The sequence below is a fragment of the Aulonocara sp. 'chitande type north' Nkhata Bay genome, linkage group LG22, assembly GCF_057382095.1.
Source record: "Aulonocara sp. 'chitande type north' Nkhata Bay isolate Kocher_YH1m ecotype deep benthic linkage group LG22, A_spYH_male_GT1.1, whole genome shotgun sequence".
Taxonomy (NCBI): domain Eukaryota; kingdom Metazoa; phylum Chordata; class Actinopteri; order Cichliformes; family Cichlidae; genus Aulonocara; species Aulonocara sp. 'chitande type north' Nkhata Bay.
The window spans coordinates 21,822,085-21,831,790 of record NC_141364.1 but is presented as its reverse complement, the minus strand read 5'-3'; the positions used below and the strand labels follow the sequence as shown (position 1 = coordinate 21,831,790).

Below are 9,706 nucleotides of genomic sequence, written 5' to 3'. Positions count from 1 at the left end.
CCAAGAGAGACCACCCCACAGTGAACACCAGTGGGAACGCCGTGCAGATTTTAAAATCTTATTTCTCTCCCAGCACAGCTCTCCTTAAACCAACACCCGAAGCAGGAGTCGATCTTACTGCCAAGCCATCCCTCACTCTGCCCTTCTGCATGTGTGCACGCACATACTGACTCATGACAGGGCCCCCAGAACGCTAGTAAACCACGGCTGCGCTCTGCTTATTGCCTGCAACGAGGAAAAGCTCGAAAACTTTATATAAGACGGGATGATGCAACACTCTGTTGCGCATCAGAAAAGCCTTGGTTACTGTGAACAGAGTTGAAACTATCATCTCTGCTATTAACGCAGCCAGGAAACATGCATTTCCCCTGCAGAAAGCCACAATCCCATCTGTGTGAATGGCCCTATGTGGTGTCAGACAATTCCCTCTCTCTGTGGAAATAACACACAACGTGTTGTGCTTGAACTGGGCCTTTTCAGTACTGATAGTCCACAGATCTGTGCATGATAAGAAACCACTGTGTTTTCTAACGTAAACATATGAAGCCCCTTTAACCTTCATCAACAGACACCCCCCGCCACCACCACCAAAGTTCCCCATTAAACATTTGGAAAGCTTAAATCCAATAAAGGATCTTTGTATAGGGTGCAGTAAATTAAGTTAGGACAAAGAGCCTATATGTTTGAATGAGTCGTGCTGCCCTTTGATAAAGAGCCTATGTTTATACTGGTATGTGGAGAGTTATAAGAGGCTTATGTTTAACTCAGTCTGAAAGATAAACAGCCTTAGGCAAGAGAGCTGAGAGGATGCGTATACTTTTTTTTCCCTCTTGAGTTTTCTTCTTCTTTTGCTTTTTCTCACTGCTTTATCAGCGTGTTCATTTTTCACCTCCCACTGTAATCCAGACTCCATCTTTCTTGCTGTTCTCATACTCTGTGCTGCATTTGACAAGTATTAGAGAACTGAGTGGGGCATTTTGTGGAGGTGAATTGGTGGCCCGTGGTCCAGCTTGGGGGTCACAGCATTCTGGGGACAGGGTCAGTTTGAGAGGTCACAGGTCAGCACTGATGGGTGCAGTTGGCACCGACCTCAGGGAACGTGTGCAAATTAGAGCTCATTCTATTAACGGTTTCTACCCGGACTTCCTGCCACTCTCTGTTCCTGTACCATTAAAACAACAAACCATTTTATTATATACCTCAACATCATCTCGTCCTCCTGCCAGATAGGATTTGGTTATTTTTCTCTTTTCTGACTTCAGAGACATTGTCACGTCATGACAAGGAAACTTAAATTCTTTTGCAAAATAAATAAATAAACAGAAGAAAACTGAGTACCATTTTTGACTTAATGCATTCTTATTTGACTTAGATGAATACATTGTTTTAATAACAAACACATGGGAAGTTTAAAATATTAAGAAGGTTTTATTATTCTTTGGTAAATTTCAGACTGCGCTCCTCGACAAGATGCACAGTATTGTGCAAAACTCTTGATCCACCCTTTATTTCTTTATATTTTACCATGAAAATGGAAAATAGACGCAACAGTTTATTAAAATATGTGAAAACATGAATAGAAGCTACACAGTTTATAAGGCAAAAACAGTTTGAAAGGCAATAATCGGTATGACCACCTTTATTTTTCAACACAGTCTGACTTCTCTTAGGAAGCCTTTCTTGTCGTTTCTTGTCATAGTCTTCAGGAATACTTCTCTAGGCTCTCTCTTTTGATGTTTCTGCCTTTAGTTCTGTTCTTTGTCAAGATGATCTCACACTGCTCTAAAAATGTAGAGGTCCAGGATCTGGGAATACCAATACATCTATACGCTTTATATGCTTTTATTGCATTAGCATCTGTGTTTGGGATCATTCACAAACAGAAAAATTTCCAGCCAATCAAACACTTTCCAAATGATTTTGCATGGTGGAAATCTGTCAATACTTTTCTGTGATCATAATTCTATCAGTTTGGCAAAATCTCCAAAACCACTAGCTGAATTGCAGCCACAAACCATGCCACAGCCTCCGCCATTTTTTGCAGATGACTGACACTCACTGTCGTTCCTCTGTGCGGACGTCCTCCATTTCTGATGAGGCTTCTTTGCTAAGCTGTGTGTTGTGTGAAGACAAAACGCTGGCTCATCCCTTGAGTTAGGTGCTTTTTTCATGTCTGAATGATTCATCAGTTAGTGTTAAGTGGCTTAACAAACAAATAAACATTACTCTGAAAATGGTAAGATGCAGGAACTGGACTAAAAATGAGTGAAAAAGCAGCCAATGTCCACAGACAAACTTTGAAAGACCTTCAGAAAGCCTGAAGACCTACTGCTCAAGACCACTTTAAAGATTACAACAAAGTCTGGCACAGAGGAGGAGGGCAACTCTAAAGCAATAATAAATCTAAAAATGCTCATTACTACTCTTATATAGAAAAAACCAAAGAAGTGTATGGACTCTATTTTTGTCCAGTTTACTGATATATTACATCACTGACCAGCAGACATGGAGGGTTGGAGTGATACGCAAAGCACCATTTGTTTAATTTCACTTCAGAGAGTCAGAGAATGCTATGCAGATCTTAATTTGAGATATATGACGAAAACGCAACAGAGCACAAGTAAAAAAGAAACTCCAGCATACACACAAATACATATATACACCCACACACACACACACACACACACACATGCTAACTGCCTCAGGTTGCGATGAAACACAGATAATTAGCTCTAATGGAAACCAGACTTAGAAATTGAGTCGCCCCCCCTCCGTCTGTCTCACCCAACTTCCTCCCCCTCCACCTTGTCTTTTTGTGGTGTTGAGGGTTAATGTAAACCAGGGCTTGTTACCCCATAATGGGGAACTTCACAGAGAGATGGGAAGTGAAGGAGACACAACACTAAAAGAAGTAAAGGAGACAAGTAAACCACTGTTAAACTACCTGGTCTTGCTTTCCATGTATAGCAGTGAGAAATCCATGTTTGGAAAGATTTACAGCTCCTGGCGTTACTAAAATACACACAGGCCTGCACCTTTGGCTTTTAGATCAGTTTAAGGACTGCAAGCTCAAAGCGAGGAGATATAAACGGTGATTAATGAGAGAGAGAGAGAGCGAGTGCGTGTGTGTGTCAGTATTCAAAGAGCTTATAAATCATAGCACACTTAAAACTAGAGAGCCAGATGCCTTCACACTGATAACAAGCGGTCATCCCATTACTTTCAAACATCAAAGTCGAGCAGGAGCTGAGGTTCAGGAGCCCCCCCCCCCCCCTCCCGATTAGTTTCTCCCTCTCTCTCCTTCTCTGTGTGAAATGTATTTCCCTGTTTGGTAGGCGTGAGAAATCTCCCTGTGTGTGTGTATTAACCTATATGTGTTTGTGTGCACGTGTGTGTTTTGAAGCCTCAGAGGTGACATTCCTCTGTGTCAGAGCAACAGCCTCAAGTTTAAGATAACACGTCCACGGTGATCTAAGGGTGGGAATCGATTCCCCCCGGTGGCTGGCGAGGGCTTTGGGTCAGCGCAGATGGCTTTACCTTCCGCACGCAACCCGTGATACAAAAACACAGCGATGCTCCCATCATCATCTCTTAACAACCCTACAGAGAGATAGAGAACTCCCTTAAGTGAGTCATGAATGACATCGGTGTGTTTCATCTCAAAGTGATATTCCTGTTGCACTCATAAAATAGCCTAATCCTACTTTATTTTATGGGAAATTGTAGCCTTGAAGCATTCAGTCAGGACTTATATTTGGTAGATATAGCATCAGCCAATGAGATACTTCCCATGTAGTCTTCTTGTCTTAATATAATCTAGTCCTTCCCTTCTTGACTTTAATGGTGTGTAACAGCCCAGATGCTGATTTGGTATTTGGACATATCACATTCAGCATTTAGGTGGAAAGATTATTTCTGTCCAAACTTGTGGTAAACCATCCAAAAAATATAATAAAAATAATTTAAAAAACCCACGATTATTCCTTTTCACATAATTTGCAATTTGTTTGTTTGTTTTTTGGCTTTTGTTATTTAACAGCTACATGGAGTTTTATTAATTAATCCCGTTTACAGTTTGGGCCAATTTTATCAGCTGTTTTGTTGTTAAGAAGAAATACTCTGATAATCCAATGTGTTTTATGTGGACTATAACTTGTTGGTATTTGTAAATTCCATCCAGCCTATTCTGTTTGCATTTTCACTTCTCTCCACCCCATCAATCTGTCAAGCCTCTCTGGGTATAACTGCTGCAGCACCTGCAGGAGACTCCCATGCTGACCTGCAGCTCAGTGGACATCTGGGAATATCATGCATGCCCCCCACAGCTCCAGATTCACCTTGTTCAAACAGACCATTGGCTAATTATGGCTTTCCCAGATCCCCAAGCTCAAGAAATCACTACGAAATAAGCCACTGGAATGAGATGTTTTCTTTTGCCCCGCTCCACTGTAGTTTGGTTACATGGGGATTCAACATCAAGCAAGAAAATAAGCTCTCTACAAAGACTCAAAGTACAAAGACCATGAAAATTGAATATGTTTCCCCTAACAAAAAAATAAATAAATAAAAAACATTTCTTTAAAAAAGTGACATTTATTCTTCTGTGTAAAAACAGAGGCTTCTAAATTCAGCTGATGGGCATGAAATTTATTTGACGCAGCCTCTAGTTAGACCTTCAAGGAATATCCAGACCAGAAGAATGTACAATACTTTCATAATTTTATTTAAGATATTACCAAATATTTACAACACTCAAAATGCAAAGACTCTAGATCCATTTGGAATTCTGTGATACTGCAAAAATAAATAACCGTTATTTGAAATAGGGGGAGGAAGAAGTTTCCGACCTGTGTAGAAAAATAAATACAAAATACTTCATTTTCTGTGATGCGGTGTCACAGGGAATGTGGAATGGTCTGTCATCTTTCTCTCGTGTTTCAAAACGGAGCCGTTTGTCAGTTTTTTTTCTTTACAACATTCATAGTCGCAGTGGTCTTTCTTTCTTCATATCCGTCCTGTCTGTCCTAAGTGCTCCCTTGCAAACATTTCAAAGGGAAATATGAAAAAAGCTGCTTTCCTCTGAGGCCTGAAGCACAGCAGCCGAGACTGGGGCCCAGGTGTGTTTGGCCTATTTTAGTCTGTCTGATCCACTGGTTCCTCAGTCTGAGTAATCTGTGAAAGAAATACTCTGGTTAAAACAAGTGAAAACAAGATGTTGGTGCGTGTTGGCCATGTATGTAAATGACAAAACCTGGTTGTGGGCTTAGGTGAAGAAAATAAACATGAAGCTTGGATTTCGTGGAAGAAATGCTATGTCTATTTCTTTGTAGCTATAATATGATATGAGAACGCCATGTTTACAGCGATAACTCTGGTCTGTTGGCGCATAAAGTTGTAGTTGACATCTCTTTCATAATGAAATTAATCAAGCCTAATTAATATTAGAGGAAGTTTAAAAGAGTGAGACAGAAAAACTGCAGCGACCTACTGGAGGATTATACATTAGTTTGTTTATCTTGGGCCTGTGCGTAAAATGCGCATAACCGGAACATTTTGGCACGGCTCGAGTTCCTGCTGGATGAAAAGTGAAAGGAGCTCAACCTACCGTACTGTGCCACCAAGAGCAGCCCTTCTAGTGGGACGTAGTCGACAAGGACCACGCGCCCCCCATCCTCCAGACTGAGAACGCATAGCTCAGGCGCTCGTGCGCCACGTAGTTGCAGCTGGTCCCTCGCGCGTCCAGCTCGTCGCTTTGTAGAACTTGGCAAAGGAAGTCGATGTACCGCGCTGCCAGCTTCAGGGTCTGGATCTTGCTGAGTTTGTCCGACGGCAGGGTGGGAATGATCTTACGTAACGACGTGAATGCCTCGTTGAGGGACTGCGTCCTTTGGCGCTCGCGGATGTTGGCCATCACGCGCTGCGTCTGCAGGTCGTCAAATGAGCGCGCTGGGCTACTGCTGGCCTCGCTGCCGCCGCTCCCGGTGCTGCCTCCTCCTCCGTCTCCGCTCTTCCTGCATTTCTTTTTCACCGGACCGGGGCTCTCCACGTCCGCTTCCTCCTCTTCGTCCGTGCTCCTCCGCGCCGTCCGCCTCTTCCTCGCGCCTCTCCGCGGCAGCTGTCGGTCGGTCTCCTCCTCACTGTTACCAGCGCTATCCATTGGGGAGGAGTCGTCTTCCCGCATTGTCTTTTCAGAAAGGTTTTCTGTGTCCTGTCAGAGAGTCACGAATCCCTGACTCAAATCCACTGAAGCGGTCACAACATCAACAAACACGAGAGGTAACAGGAGCGTGTGTGAGCTGGTATTACGGTAAATCTCGTGCGCCACAGAATGGGAGAGGTGTCTGCCAGACTGGGACGACCCGAGTTCTTATAACGGGGAGCAGGCAGGAGGATTTTGGGGCTTGCTGTGATTGGGTGGGGAGGGCTGTAACATAATACCGCAGAAAAAGAGAGTTCTTGCTATAATATTAGGAATTAAGAGATGGAGTGTTTTTTATTCGAGACTGGAAGGATGTAGTGGGGGCAGTGTTTGCTATTGGATCATTGTGCAAGCACTGTAAGACCTGTCATAGAGATAAATTATTTGTCTCTGCTCCACCCCAAATTATTTCTTCCCCAAAAGCACAATGCCCCCCCCCCACACACACACACACACACACCGCATTTATTACAGATGCGGAGTTATAATAATAATAATAATTATTTTTTTTATTTTTATTTACTTTTTATTTTTTATTTTTTACATTGAATTAGAGCAGACCTCATTAAATGTCCAGGCTCTTTTTTTTTGCTCAGTGTTAAATAAAGACCTGTTGTTGTTGTTTTCTTGTGTTATTTATTATTTAGTTTCAGGCTCGTTTTTTTAAAGTGTGAATAGCAGGTTTTGTTGTTTTTCCAAATTTGCTGCACAGACTATCCACTGTTTGCGTCACTGACAATAAAACTTACAAATGGAAATCGCCCAGCAGTTTTACCGCTGTGTCATCGTGTGTGGAAATTTCATGCTTTCCCCCTCTTGCTGAAAACAATTCAAAGCCAATGACACAGAACAGAACTCTTCCTCTAGTTTTAAACATTAAAGTGTTTCTGTGCAGGCGTTTGACAAGGGAGCAGCGATCAGGCCCACTGAAAAACACATGAGGCTGTCACAGCAGGAGGTCGCTGCTCTAGTAGACCTGTGTGTTTATTTTGCCGTCAACGGCCTCGCGGTTGAGGTATGCACTTAAAGGGTTTGACTCCCGCAGGGATCTCGGCACCGCGGCTCAGGTTTAAAAGACGGCCCGTCACAGGGAGCTCTCAGGGCGGATCCGTGCTCACAGCAGGGACGCTGAAAGGCGGTGTTCGGCTGGAGCACAACGCAAATACCGGACGTGATAAAGATGGACCGAGGAGAGAGGAAAAAAGCACTTCACTGGCTCACACAGAGTCGAAACACCTACACATGACCACCCAGCTCCGTGGCCTGCTCTGCTGTGATCTAATATCCTAGTCAAAAAACTAAAAATACGTCTTCATGTGGTTGAAACTAGACCTGGCAACTTCTTGGAGGTAGTCTGTGGTGTGAATGGCCCACCGAGAAGCCTCACTTCTGATGAGGAAGGATGACACAAGAGGACCACAGAGGGCCCAGCCCCGCTCTCTTGTGGAGACACGGTCCCCCAGCGCTAAACAGCTTTGCCTCTACCATCAATCCAGGACTGAAAGAGGGCATCTGGTGTGGGTGGTGTTTTTGTCACTCAGTTTACCGTCATCTCACCTCCGTGAATAACTCAATTTACACCTTAGTGACAAAGATAATCTGCAGCTTCATGCCGTGAGCCCTTGATTTGTGATTTAGATCCACTTTTAAACTCTTTTGAGGATATTTGGCCATCAAGGAGAAAACAATCATGATTCATGTGCTCTCGCTTTCTGAGTGAGGAAAACCTCGAGTTGCTTTTTTTTTTTTCTTGCCACACCCTTCAAGTGGCCAGGTGAGGCGCGTGCCTCTGTAGCTCTCCACGGTGCTGAAAACCACACCGCTTCAGAGCTGTATAACAACAACCATAAGATGCTGACATTCATGTGTATCTCCTCTTAACGGATTTATTAAATGCGACAGTGTAAATATGTTTTGATCCAACACTGGCTGTAAACTGTCCATTTAAGCGGACATTATGGTCTTATTAACTTTAGTAAGGTTAGTCAAAATTAAATTTCACTTTGCTTTCTTTGTCGTGGCAGTCCAGGCAAAGAACACAAACATGACCATAGCGGTACTTTTATTTTCAAGCAACATCGATTCACATGCAACTAATGAAATCTCGGTTCTCACTGACCTAGTGAGCTTTCTCCAGCGATGTATGTGTTTTTACAGCCACAAAAAATCTGACATTTCTTAATAGAATCCCTCTTGTTGGTCCATACACGGAAAGTCAGCTGCTCATTTATGTCCGTGTCATTGGTGGGTTGAGTGGCGCCTTCAGTCTAGTTCAGTCTGCCATAGATAAAGCTGAGCTGTTGTGTCTCAGGTGTTCTCCAGCAGGTCCATCATGAAGGAGATGTAGACGATGGCCAGACGCAGCGTCTCGATACGGGACAGCCTCTTCTCGTATGCGAATGTAGGAACTTTTCTCCTTAGTTCGTCAAACGCCTCATTCAGACTGAACATTCGCTTTCTCTCCCGCACATTGGCCGCCTGCCGCTGGACCACCGTGATGATCCTCCTCCGCTTGGCCTTCGTGTTCCCCCGGGCCCCGCGGCTGTAGTATCTCGGCGAGCACATCGCCACCTGAGCAGTGCGCACACCGTCCTCCGCTTCCCGGCTCCAGGAAGGCTCGTTTAACTGCCTTTGGCTGATTGGACAGGATGGAGCAGCATCCACCTGCTGCTTTGGTGCTAAAGCATATTTGTGGGGATACTCCATAACATTAATGTTCATCACCGTGGAGTCAATAAATCGGCCCTGCATTTCCATCTTCAATGCGCTGCAGTTTGAGAGAAAGTCTCTCTTTTGTTTTTCTGTTAAGAAACTGACTCCAATCAGAGCGCTCAGACGGACTAAAGTCGTTCACCAGACACAGAATCCAAAGCGCCCAATCAGATAAATCCAACTTTCTCCAAATCCGGTCAGTGCGCTACGGGGTTAGATCCTATTGGGCCCAAGTCCAAGAGCTTCTTCCTGCTGTTTTAATAAGTCGCCTATACCACCTCACAGCGCGACATCTTTCATGTCCCTCTTGCTCTTAATTGAGCCCATTTTTGCCGTCAGTCGACCGGTGACTGGGATGAGAAAGACTTTTATTTTTTTTTAAAAAGGCAAGCTCGACGGCCCTGCCAGTTGATGCACTGTCCTCCTGGAGGCCTTTAATGAGCATCTGAAGAACGAGGGCTCTTAACAGAGGGTCATGCAGTCTTGTTTGCACTCTCTCCTCTGCCTCAGAGGCTAAATAATGACACTTTTATCACTTAAACCAGCCAGGAGAAGGCCAAACAGAACATTCTCTAACAGTCACTACACACCACAAGCTTTTCTGTTGCAAATTAAAGCAAATAACTGTCCGTTCCCATGGCAGGACAGTGTCCACACTGCAGGGACCAACAAGAGAGCCACTGCTCAGCCTAAAACACTGCACTCTCAGAAAATAATGCACTTTAAGGCAAGGTAATTCCAATAAACTCATCAGGTTACTGCACTGCACACTTGTGGTTTGTAACTTATACAGAC

The 9,706-nt window shown here is 43.9% G+C and overlaps 2 protein-coding genes across 2 annotated transcripts; both read right to left on the bottom strand.

The window, feature by feature from the left end:
• Positions 1-4,702: 4,702 nt before the first annotated feature.
• Positions 4,703-6,406, bottom strand: twist1a (twist family bHLH transcription factor 1a). The gene is made up of 2 exons (XM_086279713.1): positions 5,606-6,406; positions 4,703-5,172 (listed from the first exon to the last, which is right to left on the bottom strand). Exon 1 carries the CDS (start codon positions 6,179-6,181, stop codon positions 5,633-5,635), a length of 549 nt encoding a protein of 182 aa, XP_086135839.1. The 5' UTR covers positions 6,182-6,406; the 3' UTR covers positions 4,703-5,172; positions 5,606-5,632.
• A 1,847-nt stretch (positions 6,407-8,253) lies between these two features.
• Positions 8,254-9,424, bottom strand: LOC147304157 (protein Fer3-like). The gene has a single exon (XM_086280720.1). The coding sequence runs from the start codon at positions 8,954-8,956 to the stop codon at positions 8,507-8,509; it is 450 nt and encodes a 149-aa protein (XP_086136846.1). The 5' UTR covers positions 8,957-9,424; the 3' UTR covers positions 8,254-8,506.
• Between the last annotated feature and the right edge of the window lie 282 nt (positions 9,425-9,706).